Source organism: Squalius cephalus, assembly GCF_949319135.1.
Source record: "Squalius cephalus genome assembly, chromosome: 5".
Taxonomy (NCBI): domain Eukaryota; kingdom Metazoa; phylum Chordata; class Actinopteri; order Cypriniformes; family Leuciscidae; genus Squalius; species Squalius cephalus.
In genome coordinates, this window is record NC_137126.1 from 4,467,667 (window position 1) to 4,483,996 (window position 16,330).

A 16,330-nucleotide genomic window follows, 5' to 3' on the forward strand; every position below is an offset into this window, starting at 1 on the left:
TGCTATAAGTACATCCATGACATTAAAGTATTCCCATATTCCCAAATAGCAGGTCATAAATTCCCATTTGCAAGTGCAAAGCATTCTAATTAAATATAATTATATATATATATATATGTATTAAAAGATGTATTAAAAACATCTTTTCTGTGCAAGTGTGCATTTTGCATTCCTTTTCATAAGTAATATGCTATTGCGTTTATATTGATTTCAAATCATTCTGTAGTAAATAGGAGTATAAATATTCTCTCGTTTTGCAGCAGTTCACATTTTTTTGCAAGAGGTTGTTTCAAACCATTGCTTGGACATCAAACTGCATTTCTAACCTGGCGAATCCTTGCTGCCATACTGGAACGGACCGGCCCGTCTGATCTGTGCGCTTTGGGTTCGTTCATGAGGGACTCGAGGGAGGGAGGAGGATCCACTAAAGGCCAGCACACTGGCTGGATTTGTTTTATTACCTAGAAACTCTAGTCAAGTTGGCTGAAAAACCCAAAGCATATAAATGGGAATTTATGGGGAAACACAAGCACATAGAATATGAACAAAGATCTCGTTGACATCTAGACTTTTACTGCATGGTTGGGAAGTTATTTTACCATGCAGCGAGTCCAAGCAACATAAAAATAAAATAATAATAAAAAAAATCCTTTAATAATCCATCTGTAAAATGGACGATTAATAAAAAAATATTAATTTTTTTTGATGGAAGACATGCATTTTTTATGAGTGCATCCTTATATTAAATGATTCCTTTAATAATTCGAGACTGTAAAAATTAAAATTTCAATCTAGTGTTATTCATGTGACTTGAACAAGGGATAACAAAGATGGAATAACAATGCTAAGGCATTACACACAATGCTACAATAAATGGCCTATATTTGGTATTGTGCTTTTATGATATTAACAGAATCTTATTTTTATTTGCACACATCTGAAACGCCTGAAAATGTAGCTTCCGTTGTTTTTTCATCACAGGATAATTTCAGGATCAAGTATCTATGCTGTACTCAGACGTAACATAAAATGAAATGAGATAGTTTGCATGGAGGCCATGCAGTCACGAGTCTTTGCTAATTCAATATAAAGTCAATATAAATGAAAGCCTTGAAGGGGTTTGCTGCATTAATACTAACATATAAGGACTATAGTTGATTTGTCAGATGTTGGATCTGATGATCAGGGCATCAGTCGAGATGATGGCCAACCAATCGCTGTTTGCATAATAAGATATAGTGACGAGATGAGCATCAATATACAGTCTACAACTGGACTGACTGGCAGTTGCTGCAAAAAACCTCCTGAAGAAAGAGACGAGTGGTTGAATTGCTGGAGAAGAATAACTTAAGTGCAAATCCAGATAATCCACATTATAGTTCAGTGTGTGTGTGTGTGTGTGTGTGTGTGTGTGTGTGTATGAAGTCAGATCTGTTCTGCTGTAGGACAGTCTGATCACAGTGTTCAGTGGCTGCGTGTCTTCATCAAGCTTAAGAGTTGCATGTGCCTATAAAATTATTAGGCATCTAATCTTATTAATGATAAAAATACAGACTGTGTGGTTTTCCTTAAAAACATGATATAGTGCACGCCATGATTATTGGCATCACCTGTAATGGTGAACAAAAAGGCAATGAAAAAATATACTAATAACCAATGTTGTTTGTTATGCTAAAAAGATAAGGAAAATCTAACCTTTCAGTCAAGTTGTTTAAAAAAATATTTTACCAATAATTGGCACCCAAAGAACAATTTTGTGAACGCCATCTAATTGCCATTCATTTTCACGTAGACATTTTAAAAATTCTAATTTAAAAATGATAAAAATCCCATAAAAATTCTATTTACTTTTCTTACCAAAGGGACTTTTGGTAAAAATATAATGCAATAATAATGAGGAAAAAGATATATACATACACTATATTGCCAAAAGTTTTGGGAGGTCTGCCTCTACATGAATAACTTAACCTCCACATAAACTTTAAAGACATCCCATTCTTAATCCGTAGGGTTAAATGTGGAGTTGGCCCAGCCTTTGCAGCTATAACAGCTTCATCTCTTCTGAAGGCTTTCCACAAGGTTTAGGAGTGTGTTTATGAGTATTATTAGAAGTGCATTTGCCCTGGCTCGCAGTCTCCGCTCTAACTCATCCCAGAGGTGTTCTATCGGGTTGAGGTCAGGAAAGTCAAGTCCTCCACACCAAATTCACTCATCCATGTCTTTATGGACCCAGCTTTGTCATGTTGGAGCAGGAACATCCCCAAATTGTTTCCACAAAGTTGGGAGCATGAAATTGTCCAAATGTCTTGGTATTGAAGCATTACGTGTTCCTTTCACTGGAACTGGCCGAGCCCAACCCCTGAAAAACAACCCCACGCCACAATCCCCCCTCCACTAAAGTTGGCACAATGCAGTCAGGCAAGTCCCGTTCTCCTGGCAACCGCCAAACCCAGACTCTTCACGAATGGACTTATTGCACAGGTGGCAACCTATCACTAGTCTGGCTATCACTAGACCAAGCTCAATCTTTTAAGACTGAACATTAGTCTGGGGAGTCTGCTCTGTATTTTCAACGGGCATAGTTTAAATCACTCTGTTCGCAATTGGATAGTCCTTCAACCAATCAGACCAGCGATCCGGGTGACGTACTTTGCAGCGAAAACTCCAGGCAGGAAACGTGTCCACAAACGTGTTGGTTTGGAGCATTGATCAGCAGTTTGCAGAAGCAGCAATGGCATCCAGCGATTTTTGCAGGTTGTGCAACAAAACATGAAAGCGAGCAGTATTTACACCCACTCGAGCGATTCCTTTGCTAAACTAAAGAAGCCATTGAGCATCGTCGAGAGGTTAGAAGGAATTGGATTGGATTAAACCCGCCAATAGTGCGCCAGGTGGATAAGCCAGTTTGTGATTGGTTCATTGCATGCCTAAGTGCTTGATTTTATACAACTGTGGCCATGGAAGTGACTGGAACTCCTGTGAACATCAATGATTTGGAGGGGTGTCCCAATAGTTTTGGCAGTATAGTGTATATATATATATATAAAAATATTATTTATATTTTTTATAACATTTAGCTGAATGTTTAGATGGTTCAGAGAACACTCAGAAGTGATGTTCCCATAAAACATCCGGTTACACTTTATTTTAAGGTGACAATGTACTTATACTACTGAGTAATAATAATTAATTACATTACTATAGAGTTACGGTTAGGGTTTGGTTTAGGGTTACTTGTAATTATGCATAATTTGCTGTTATTAATATAGTAAATACATGTAGTAATGTGTAACTATGTCACCTTCAATTAAAGTGTTACCAAACATTCCCTTAATGTTTTCTCTAACATTCACATAACCAAGAAAAAACGTTTTTAAAAGATTTGAAAAAACTGGATGTTATGAACGTTCTGAGAAAATTCCGAAACAACGTTTTCATAACTTAATGGAAATGTTTGCGAAACATTCTAAGAATGTATTTTTGTATGATGGGTACACACATCAATATAAGCCAAACAGCCTCATTCAGCATAGGGAGCAAAATTAAAAACAATGAACAGGTTTTTTAGAGGTGACAATGTGTGGCTCATGGTACACACGTACTGCACTATGCGGATGACGCTATTTATGAAGTTATAGATGGATATGGGATAATTACAAGGACTAACACTGGAACTGTGTTGCAGGGATGCCAATAACTGTGACATGTCTAGGGGAAAATGATATTGATTTTTGGGCTGCCAAAGTTATTGTTTAATGTCATTAAATATATTGAAATGGTTTCAATCTGTTCTAGTTTTCTTCCTTTGAAGGCATCACATCTCGTAACACTTTACAAAAAGCTCCTATTCGTTCTTTTAATAGTATTTATTAATCTGTTAACGTTAATAAAATACAGCTGTTCTTTGTAAATAATATAGTGTTTTGATGATAATAATGTATTAGTAATAGTTGAAATGAACATTAACTAAGATTAATAAATGCTTTAGAAGTAGTTTTCATTGATAACCAATGTAGTGAACTATAAACTTATTGTAAAGTGTTACCAAACGTTTTTTGTTTTCTTTCCTAAACAAGGAATGTTCATTTTACTTCACTGAAAGTTTAGACCTTATAACTATTCGGATTAAACTAATAAACAAGAAAAAATAATTTTATTGCTTTTTGTTTGCTCTCAAGGATACAGAAGGAAATCTTACTAGTGATTATTTGAAATAAAGCAAACGTTTATGGTGGATAATGTTAATGTTAATATAATGCTTTTATGCTCCTCTGTGCATATCAAGTTATTAAATGGAAGCTCAGGGTTCATATGACACAGAGGAATGCATGAAAATAATCTGCAAACGTGCACATATAGATCCCCACAGTGATTTCAAAGTATGTCCAATGTACTGTATCCCACTGAAACACATTTAAACCCTTGAGCCTAGCATATCTCAGGCAACACAGGAGTTCACAGCTCATTTGCTACACAATTATACCTTTACAATACACAAGACACGTACTATTGGACTGGACAAGACTTCAGGAGCAAGTATTGAGACAGCAGCATAATCATCGCATAGATTGTTCACTTTTTTTTTGGCTGTGAAGAAGAACACACGCACACAGAGAGAGAGAGAGTACATTCACATCATATTTGAGTGCATATTATGAATATAATACCAGTACAAGAGGGTCAGACTCCTCCTGGTGGGAAATCATCTCAGTACTAGTGTGTTCTGGAAGACTAAATTTCAGGAAACTTTTGCTGGATTGGACTAAAACTAGCTTTTGTGTCCCACGTGCCCCCAAAACCCCCCGATCTCAAGCGTACGCTTCCAGTTGGCCAAAGTCCTTCCCCACACCATTTTACAGCCCTTGCGGTACGACAATATTTTCTCACCTCATAATTGCTTGCAGTCAGTGCTGTATGTAAAGGCAGGCCATGCGACAGCACTTTCACATGCTGATATTGAGATTACAGGAAGCACTTCTCAAATGCTTGCTTTTTTTCATTGTTTGGTTTCATTTTATAAGAAATCATGCCTCTAGCCTCTAGTGTTGGTTTTGCTTGTTAAAAAAATTCCTAAAATCTCTTTTTCGTAGTTGATATCCATCGCCTATCGCCAGCGCTCTACTTCGGTTTTCTTCTTTATTTGACGCCCATCATGTGTCAGTGAAGGATGGTTTGGGTCTAGGTGTCAAGTCCTATTGGAAAAATAGAAAGGAAGGTTACAATGCTGCAATCTGAAAGAATCATGACATTTGCATTGAGATTAAAGACATGGTCAGTGTATGTTTTGGAGAGTGGTAGCTGGTGCAACACAGCAAAAAAAACAAAACAAATTTCATACTCATATCTTCATATTTTATCCAGTACAAATATCTAAACCTTCTTAAATCAAGATGCTTTTACTTGAGGTACTCAATAAGGCCAAGATTTACTAAAAGGCATTAAAAACGATTATTTATGCGGCTGACCTTATTGCATATGCATTTGTAGGAGTTTCCCTTTCAGACTCAACATTTATGGGAGGAGAATATTTAAATGAATCATGCAAGGTGATTTACTAAGGTTTGCACTTGTCAATTTACTGGTGTTTGCGCCATTATTTATCTATGTCTTAAACCAGTCGCTAATTTTCGCTGCTCTTGGTAGATTGTGTTGGTCATTATGGAAATGATCTGGCTGAGTCTGTATTCTTTAATTTGTGTGTCATCATTAGATCACACGCAGAACTTTACACTCACATCTGCGCTTTTTTGTTTTTTTTGGGTTATTTTTTGGTTATATATGTTCTCATGCTAATTTGCCCTCTTTAGTAAATCTGGCCCTAAGTCTTGTTTGCTGAAAAATTTGTCTAAATTAAGAAAAAAATATATATACCAGTGCGGTAAAAAAACAACAAAAAAACATGTTTTCCCTTTTCTGACCCCATTGGCAGATATTTGTTCATTTTGATACATTTTATATATCTTATGTCATTTAGCAACTCAAGAAAACATGTCTTGATTTAAGAAGGTTTAGATATTTGTATTGTAAGACAAGACAAAAATGCTGAGGAAGCAAATCTTTTTTGCAGTGAATGTGCTTTACCAGCTCTTACCAGGCCAAAACCAAATCTACAAACCGGTGGTTCATCTGATCAAACCGTCTAGATCAGATAATGGGCATAAATGATCTTAAGTTGAATTCAGTTGGGTTTTCCAACTGGACAACTATAAGATTATTTCAACTATGCTTAATATAACAAACATACAGCATGCTTTTCTGACAGGTCTGAGTGACACCAATCATCAGTAGTTTACAACACTTAGAGGAATCTTTCAGAGTCTATAATAGGATAAAGATGTTCCCAATATGAAAAATGTCAACTAAAGGTACACTATGTAACTTTGTTTTGTTCAAAATTAACTCAATTTAAATAACGAGTCAATACATCATCAATCCTTCTTCCAAAAGGTGTTTTGTCTTACCCTGATTCACTATGGTAAGCCTATTATAAGTGTTTATATTTTGCATCTCTCTAACAGAGTTCTTGTAAAGCATCATCTATTGTGAAGGGTTATTTCATTATGGTTGTTGTAGCGCTGACATGGAATTTACTCTCAAGGAAGTAGCGTGTCTATTAATGGGTAAAGCTACTGTAACGTCTTCACCTAGTCAGCTTGAGATCCTTTCCATCTAAACTGGTTAAATCTCTTAGGCCGGGTGTCCACCAAAGTATTTTTAGCCAGCTGAAAACGCTAGGCGCTCTGCTGAAAACGCCTGTGGGCGCTTGAGAGCGTTTTGGCAGCGTTGCCTTTTTTTCAGTTGAGACACTTTGCTTGTTATGATACAGAATATCTGCGAAAGTGTTGCTAGTATCTCATTTCACACACATTTTGTTTCTCTGTTGATTCTATATTAAAATGTCAATACAATGCAATGTATTTTCTCTGGCTGTTGTTTTAAATGATTTTTTCCCGTTCTTATGCTTGTTGTTGTCCTCTGTTGACGTTGTACAAGCAGAATGTGGCGGTTGGTCGGTGTGGTATTAGTCCCACCCCTTCTCCACTGTGATTGGACGGTTGGGAAAAAGTGACAGTGATGAGCGCTGCGTTTTACCCAAAGTAGAACATTCTTCAACTCTCGGCGACCAGTAAAAAAACGCTGAACGCTCAGCACTTCAGTGTGAAAAAGACGTTCAGCGCTTCGTTACGCTCATGGCGTTTTAAAAACGCGGCGCTCCCATTGAAAACAATTGAAAAAATACGCCAGCCGCGTGAAAAAGCACATTGGTGGACACGCGGCCTTAAGCCTATAGTGAATGTTTTATGTGCAGCATCATAACCATATTCATCCACACAGACACGCAGAGCCGAAGCACAACCAAAACAATGTTCTTCCACAAAATGCATGCAGTAACTGCAAGAGGGCCAAAAGTTACTTAGTGTACCTTTAAGTAATTTAAGGAGTAATTTAAGCTCCCGCTGTAAAGTGCTTTAGGTGTACCAGCACATTATTCCAACACCAATAGAATTTCGATAAATATTCCACAACATCCAACAAAAATACTCATTTCAACATGGTTTAATCTCATTAGGATTCCAAATTATCATAGGATAGGAATAGATAGAATCCTGCAAAGATTCCGACAAGATTAAAAAAACAAACATAATCAAGAGTTATTCTGAAGTTAAAAAGGAGGAAGGGCACACAACTTCTGAGTGGACACTTATATACTGTATATACATATATTAGTTGGAAATGGACAAGATGTCAGAGGAATTCTGGAGTTAATGCAGTGAGGTGAAATGTGTCAAAGTAGAACATCAAATGGCATAACAGAAGGCACACCTTATACAAAATCAATAGGCCTATATGTATATCTATGCCTGAATACTAGTGCTTCTTCTTTATTTTAAAATCTATAATATATAATAGCCATATAATAGCCTATACCTCCAATAGCCTATACCTACATGCTCACTCAGCTGAGATTCACTTTCAGAGACATTGATCCTTTCAAACACACTTACTACCTGCAACTAAGCAGGTTATTGGTATAATCTCCTTATATATTTACATTCCTATGGCCTCTGTACTGCTTGATAATGAAATACTACTGTATGTTTAAGTTTTCGATAGTTTGATTTATCTGAATATGTTTAAATATTCAGAAAACCTAAAACTAGAATACCTGGATCATTCTCAGGAACGGTGCGTTATATCCTCATGACTTGTAAATAGATATTTCTATAGAAAAAGATACAGAATGTAGTCACATTATTTATATTATTGTTTTATATCAGAATAAAATTTGTCAAATTAATTACCAAAATCAAAACCTTGCATTCTACCCAAATTCAGATTTTATTGAAATTATATCTTGTTTTCAATACCTATGCAAGGTTTTTTTCATCAAAATACATTGTATTTCTGGAAAAATGCTAAATATTTCAATGTCCCAGCACTTCAGTTCGACCCCATTATGCGGTGGCATCTTAAAATAATGTTAAATGATAAATATGTGATTTATTACAAAACACATTGAATCTACTTGTGAATTGTCCAACTGAGAAACCCATATTTTTTTATCACTAGTCTGAATACTGTTGGGGAAGCAATCGTGGTCCCTAATACCAGGATTTTCCGTCATAAATGGCACCGTGTCCTGGTAATGACCTATGGCACCATAGTCTTATGGCTCAGAATGACGACTGAATCCCATTGGTTAGCAGGATTACATTAGCACAAAGTGCAGCAATGTCCTGTACCTGCAGGGAGGCGCGAGTCAGACTCACTGCTTTACTCTCCGTAGACTCGCACATTTCACTATCTGAGCGCCTCCCCTCTTCACATCCACAACATCCGGCTACGGTGGAGAGCAGACGGGACCATCCAGGGGAGGACAACGGGAGAGTGAACGAGTAGAAACAAGAAGGGTAACGGGACAGACGGAGAGGGCAGAGTGAAACAATTAGGTGAGGTGTTAATGAAAAAAGAGATATAGGCAGAACGTGCAAGAGCACACAAAACAAAGAACGGGTGAGAACGGAAGAGAGACGGGGGGAAATAAATGGGATAGGATAAAGAGAAAAAAAGCAAATAGCATCAGACGGGCACATTCACAGTCTGGGCAAAGAGAAGTTTAATTAAAGTCGAGCGTATACAGGGAAACTTGACATAAATCATATGTAAACAAATGATAATGAACATCAAATGAAGTGAGGGTTAACTGGGACGCTCATAAAGAGGAATCACATATGTGACCCTGGACCACAAAACCAGTCACATGTCGCACGGGTTTATTTGTGGCAATAGCCAACAATACATTGTATGGGTCAAAATGATCCATTTTTCTTTTATGCCAAAAATCATTAGGATATTAAGTAAAGATCATGATCCATGAAGATATTTAGTAAATTTCCTACCGTAAATATATAAAAATTGTATTTTTGTGAGGGAATGCAGCACAAGATTCCAGATTTTCAAATAGTTGTATCTCGGCCAAATATTGTCCTATCCTAACAAACCATACATCAATGGATAATGTATAAATCTCAATTGAAATAAAAAAACCCACAAGACTGGTTTTGTGGTCCAGGGTCACATATGAACCAACCTGGTGATGTAATTTCCTCAAAATCTACAAGGGCCTACAAGGCAGAATATGTTCAGAATGGAATACTAATGTTTTGCTGACCACATACTCCACAGTATACACTACACAGTGCATATTAATTTAAGCTTAGTGTGTGAAACAATATGCAGAATAACTTTAGCTGGACAATAACTTTATTCTAGAGCTGCCGTAAAGCCAAAACAATATCTGTTATTTAAATTTCCTATTATCACTGTAAGGCTGCTTTGAAACAGTCTATATTGTTAAAAGTGCTGTATAAATGAAGGTGACTTGACTTGAGTTGAGTTGACAACCAACCCAAGTTCAAATCCGCCTTATTCCCAACCCATTCTTCTTCCTTTTCCCATCTCATATCAGCTCAGAGAGGAGTTTATTTAAAGAAAATACTTGAAGAGTGGAAATAAAGTGCCTAAAGGGTATTTAATAGTGGGAATAAAGTGCTTATCGGGTACGGGGTTAGGGGTTAGGGGTTAGGGGTTAGGGGTTAGGGGTAGGTATAGGGGAGGGCAATAATGTCCCAATAAGGAGGCATCCAATTATGATTTTAATAAATATAATGTGTTAACATGTTGTTATTATTGCAAACTGTTATATGAATTACTACAATACACTGAGGTGCAAACAACATCAACATGCAAACAGCATCTAAATACTATTTACACTTAGTGCAAAGAAAATACTGCTATTGGCACTTTGTGTGAATAGCATTTATTGCAATTTGTGCAAATAGCCTCTGCCTATATTAAATAAAATGTAAATAATAATCTTATTTTGTGCAAAAAGGCTCACCATTTGTCAGTCGGATTAAATAAGGAGTCAAGAAAAACATGTAGCTCCTAATTTATTTATAACACTGGAAAGAGAAGCTCATTTTTCCCAGTGTGCTCTTCTGCATACGCTATATTTTGGCGGTTGTAATAGTTCTGTATTCCACACATGCAGATTGTTCGCATAATATGCACAGTACATACTGAATACTGCAGATATAGTAGTCTGAGTAGAGTAGAATGGCAGAATATAGCCAGATATATTCAGTCTAATAAATAACACCGGTAACACTTTAGTTTGGGGACCAATTCTCACGATTAAGTTGCTTTTAGCTTGAATATTGGCTGTTTGTTAGTACTTATAAAGCACAAAATAATGCCTTATTCTGCATGACCATATTCTGCATCCCTTAATCCTACACAATACCTAAACTTAACTTAACAACAACCTTACTAACTATTAATAAGCAGTAAATTAGGAGTTTATTGAGCCAAAAGTCATGGTGTATTCCCCAAACTAAAGTGTGACCATGACACCACATTTGGCCTCTAAAATGCAATGTTCAGTGTTATTTGTTGTTCACCACCAAATCCCGGTTCTGACTGATTCCTCTTTTTGAACGGAAACAAACTCAGGAAATGACAAAAGTGCCCAAGAGAAAGTATAATGATACATTGTGGAGAAACTAAACACTAAACTCCAATGATATGATTACCAATTCAATTCTGACCAGCGTTACCTAACATGATACTAAGCCATCAATAATATGAAGCACAGTTATAATAAAGCTGAACATGTCTAATATTAAGGACAATTTTAATAAAGTTTGCATCTACAGGCTTACAAGTTTCTCACATTATCCAGAGCATATATTGTCCTCTGACACTTGCCACAATATTTTCACTCTATTTCTTCCATACAAAAGCAATTTCTGCAACTTTAAATGATTCATGGCACATTCTTGCAGATACATTATAATCTTCTTATGTGGATCACATGTATATGCTGCATCTTCTATAAGATCTATAATGCAAAGAAAAAGTATGCATTTATGTATTTGGTGTTCTCCTGGTCTACTGAGCCTTGATTTTATTCAACCATCTCGCACTTTACATATTCCTCTTCAAAACAAATCCTATCAGTCCTGGTGCAACAAGCCCAGCGCTCACACTTTATATTAGGTGTCTTTAACAGCTATGTTCTTACATCAAAAAATTCATTGTTAGGTGTAACGCATTTATTGTGTTGATTGACACTTGAGGTGGGATACGGTACGGTTAGGCACAGGTTTGGTGGTATGGGTTGGTCTAAGAGTGGGTTAAGATGTAACAGAGTGATTATAGATGTAATTCCAGAAATGAATCACAGCTGTAATTAAATGCAGGTATTTTTAAATATAAATACAATGTAAAAACTAGAGATGTGTGCAACGACTAATTGAAATTTTGCAACCAACTAGTTACTAGACTAGTCTAACTCCACTCCACCATGTATGTACACAATGGGCTCTATTTTAAGGATCTAAGTGCATGGTCTTACTAGTGCACTAGGGCGTGTCTGAATCCACTTTTGCTAGTTTAATGACAGGAAAAATGGTCGGCGCTCCCGGCGCATGGTCTAAAAGGGTTGTCCCTATTCTCTTAATGAGTAATATTAAGAGATTTCTAATATTTCTAATCTTAATATTTTTCTAATATTAAGAAAATTTGCAAGCGTAAAAACTGAACGCTTCTCTAGCGAGTAAAAGGATCTGCTCGTGCACGAGGTTAAAGTGCAAGCAGACCATCTACGGGACAAAGTGTACGTGCGTTGTGGACCGGCCTATAGGCTCATATTACTAACGTGCTCTTTAAATAACAAAAAAAAACACTGCGCCATTGACTTTAGACCAAGTTGGTCAATGGCTCAGTCTATTTCTGTTGCCTCAAAAATAGAATAAACATACCTGGTTTTCAGACCAGCAGCCCATGGGCGCACAAATGGACGCAAATGCATTTGCTATTTAAACAACGTGGCGCAGGACGTGAAAATGATAACTGCGTAGGGCTGAAACTAGCAAAACACACTTTGTGCACAACTGCATTGCGCCAGGTGTATGATAGGGCCCAATAAGTGCATTGTATCAAATGATTCATTTAAATGTAAATACATAGTAGTTTAAGACACTTAATATAAAGTGTGACCAGCTCTGCTAACTCAAAAGCCCACCTTGCTGTCACGGCCCAGGACTGCATAGCTCATGTACTGCTCTCCATCAACGTCTGGCTCACTGATCTCCTGCGGCAGCCCTTCTATGATGAGCTCCTGAACCCCTTCCTCCCCTTTTCCTCTCCGGACCACCTTCCTCACAATCTACGGATGGATGAGATCATTGAGAATCGGTGGACGTGAAGAGGGAGCAGGAGAAGAAATGAAAAAAGGTGAGAGATGAGAAACAATGCAAGAAACATGCAAAAGTTATGACTTTCGAAGGAAACGTATACTTTGATGTTGCTTTTAAAATCAAGGTGAATTATTGCAAGCCATCTATTTTTGGATGGTCAAGTTCACCCTCAAGAACATCTCGAAATGATGGTACGTTTCTTTGTTAATCGCTATTGAATCATGTTGACTTTAAGAACTGTTCCAAAATTTAGTGAGCTGCCTTGTTGTCCACTGCCTATACAGACGCTCTCTTTACTGAAATGAAGTCCCACATGTGGCTGATTTTAAACACTTTACATAGACATTAACTCTCACATATAGCGCATAATTGGTACAAAAAAGTCAACTAACCTTACAATTAAGGTCAACTCCGAAAGAATTTGAAGGGCATGTTGCTAAGTTAACGACACAATAAATGTAAAAAATATTTAGCCCTAGATTTAAGATTTATGTATTTGAATTGCTAATAAAATTCAGTCATACATAAACAAAACATTTAGGAATTCTGTAATAGTACTAATAACTGAATGTGTTTTAAATACACAATATATATATATAATATAAACCCAATTTGTTTCAATCTTATTTCAACTATTTGAATATAGTTTGTTATACAGCTCACCAGATTTTAACCATGTTCATAGTTTTTAACAGAATACATTTAATCATTTTTATGATAAACAAATATATACTGAACCTAAGCAATTTGAATAAATGCATTTTGAAAATATTATTATATAGGTAAAATCAAATAGATGCAAATAGTTGATAGTTAATATTAAGCTCTGACATTCTATTTTTGAGTCCAGAAATTTGACCTGTTTCTTGTTTTATTTTATTATTATGACTGAGAAATATGCATCAAATTGAATTTATTAGTTTGTTTAATTTAAAACTGTGTAATTCAAACGCATAAATCTTAAATTTAAGCCTAAATATTTTTTGAGTGTACATAATAACAAATACATAGTACATACAATTATTGGGTACATGAAATCTTTGAACTATTTATAAATTTCAGTATTTGATGAAATATAACCATATGAACCCATTTCCCATTTCCGGTTGTTCTCAGAAGTGGAAGTCATCATAGTTGGGTGAATGTAAACTACAAAATATAATATAAACATAATTTCTGGGCTACACTTTATTTTAAGGTGTTGTTGTTACACTGTAATTATACATTTAAGTACTGAGTATTATTAAGTAACTACATGTACTTACTATAGGGTTAGGATTAGGATTGGGGTTTGGTTGAGGGTTAGTTGCATGTAATTATGCATAATTTATAGTTATCTCTAGTAATACTGCATGTAACGTGTAACAATCACACTGTAAAATAAAGTGTTGCTCTAATAGCAAAAGAAAAAAGTTCAAAATAGAGTTTCTATGACTTTCCAAAAGAGCAAAAGAGGAAAAAAAAATATATAGAGATTGGTTGATCAGAAGAGAGAAAGATGTAACATTTATAAAAAAAAATTGTTGTATTAGAAACACTAGTTTAAAAAACTGAAAGCCAAACATAAAGTATTGTTGTAAATGCACATTATATATATATATTTTTATTTATTTTTTTTATTTTTTATTCTAGGGTCCATTAGTTATTTCACACCATCTTGATCGATTTCATTCACATTTTTACATTTGTCAGAATGTATTCTGGAATTGTCTTCTCCGTGAAGGATACGTGAGATGCTGCCTTAGAATTTGGTTTTAAATGAGGTAGGACACATTTTAACACAACAGCCCCATCAGGACGCATTAACATGCTGTCTACGCGGTCAGCTCTTTAGGCTTTGGAACAGAGCAACAAACCCAACCCAGCATAACCGAACACTGAATCATTTCAATTCGCAAAGCTAATCGAAATGATCACTGAGACGGATTTGAGATGGATATTACATGGCAATGAGTGGTAAATGACAGGAATAAAGCAGGATGAGACCGCTGACCTTTTTGGTGACGATGTTGCCATGCTCATCTGTAAATTGCTCCTCGCTCACTTGCTCTCCGTGAAGATCCTCTGCCTCATCACCCTGGGTGAGATATGACAAAAGCAACTTAAAAGGGCGACATGCTCCATTGGGTGCTTCACTCGCTCTTTGGTTGGACTTGCTCGCAATAGTCCTGTAGTTTTTCAAGAAATGGTCAAAATGATTCATAGTATATTGGCCATCACAATAAGCAGTGCATCACTATTCCTTCTCTCTGATTGGATGATTATCTGAACCTTCTCAGGTTTCAGATTTCACACCTTCACCGCTTAATATTAAAGGTGCTGTTAAGGGGATTATTCGTCTCTCTGTAATAAACATATTCAACATATTTGATTGTAATCCATGAGATCTTGAGCACCTCTCGAAGCACATATGTGACCCTGGACCACAAAACCAGTCACATAGGTCACAATTTTGAAATTGAGATTTATACATCACATGAAAGCTGAACAAATAAGCTTTCCATTGGTGTATGGCTTGTTAGGATAGGACAATATTTGTCCGAGATACACCTATTGAAAATCTGGAATCTGAGGGTGCAAAAAAATCTAAACATTGAGAAAATCATCTTTAAAGTTGCATTCACTCACAGAAATAAATGTTTTATATATTTACGGTAGGAAATTTACCAAATATCTTCATGGATCATGATCTTTACTTAATATCCTAATGATTTTTGGCATAAAAGAAAAATCGATCATTTTGACCCATACAATGTATTGTTGGCTATTGCCACAAATAAACCCGTGCGACTTGTGACTGGTTTTGTGTTCCAGGGTCACATATTAATATGATATAAGAGGCTCAGGAACCATATCATTATATTTTGTTAGAATTCTGAGTTAAAATGGCTGCAATTTACAGCTAAACAAAAGATACATTAATCTATTGAGACATTTACACGACAACGATGAACTTCAAATGGGAAAGTTTTTCCTTTGTGTTTTTCGCTGGAAAAAGATGCAAGCACATTGAAAATGGAAAAGTAGCGCAGTGGAATGGAAAAAAGAAGCGCAAGAAGAAAAAAAGTTATTTTAACTTGAACAGCATGTTTTTAGGATAACAGGTCATGTACGAGACGCTGCAAAAGACATGAGCACAGTGGTAAACACGTATGTCTAGCGCATGTTTACGTTGAAAAACAATGGAAAAGTAGCGCAGTGGAATGGAAAAACGTGTTCTGTGCCATGACCCCTTTAAAAGCCCTAAAAGTCTCATTCAGGAGTTCAACAGAAAGGAAAAGGAGTCAATCTGTGATATACCGCATAAAACTAACCCACAGCAATGTGACAAGAGCCAAGATGTAGGAATTCAACATGTGTCAATGACCAGACCTACTTTAAATACAAAGCACTTTTAATATTCACTGTAAAGTATCTCATACACCGGATCAATTATTTGTGGTTCTTGCAGACCACTGTTGTTTGCAGGAGTGCACTCAAATGAGGTCCAATGAAACCAAGCACCCACGTATCATTGTAATCCCTTAGATTTACAAGCTTGCACATTTTCCAACAGCTGAAGCCAC

The 16,330-nt window shown here is 36.2% G+C and overlaps 1 protein-coding gene across 19 annotated transcripts in view; it reads right to left on the bottom strand.

Annotated features, from left to right (window-relative positions):
* Positions 1–4,136: 4,136 nt before the first annotated feature.
* ank1a (ankyrin 1, erythrocytic a) overlaps positions 4,137–16,330 on the bottom strand; it is a 136,635-nt gene continuing 124,441 nt past the window's right edge. For 13 of the 19 annotated variants that reach the window (XM_079871502.1, XM_079871501.1, XM_079871496.1 and 10 more), the window contains 4 exons: positions 14,758–14,841; positions 12,590–12,733; positions 8,745–8,842; positions 4,137–5,192 (listed from right to left, as the gene is read on the bottom strand). In XM_079871502.1, the coding sequence (XP_079727628.1) occupies positions 8,768–8,842; positions 12,590–12,733; positions 14,758–14,841 (303 nt within the window). In that variant the 3' untranslated portion in view covers positions 4,137–5,192; positions 8,745–8,767. Of the gene's footprint in view, positions 5,193–8,744; positions 8,843–9,592; positions 11,405–12,589; positions 12,734–14,757; positions 14,842–16,330 lie in introns of those variants that run through there. The other 6 variants (XM_079871498.1, XM_079871497.1, XM_079871492.1 and 3 more) reach the window with 4 other exon arrangements.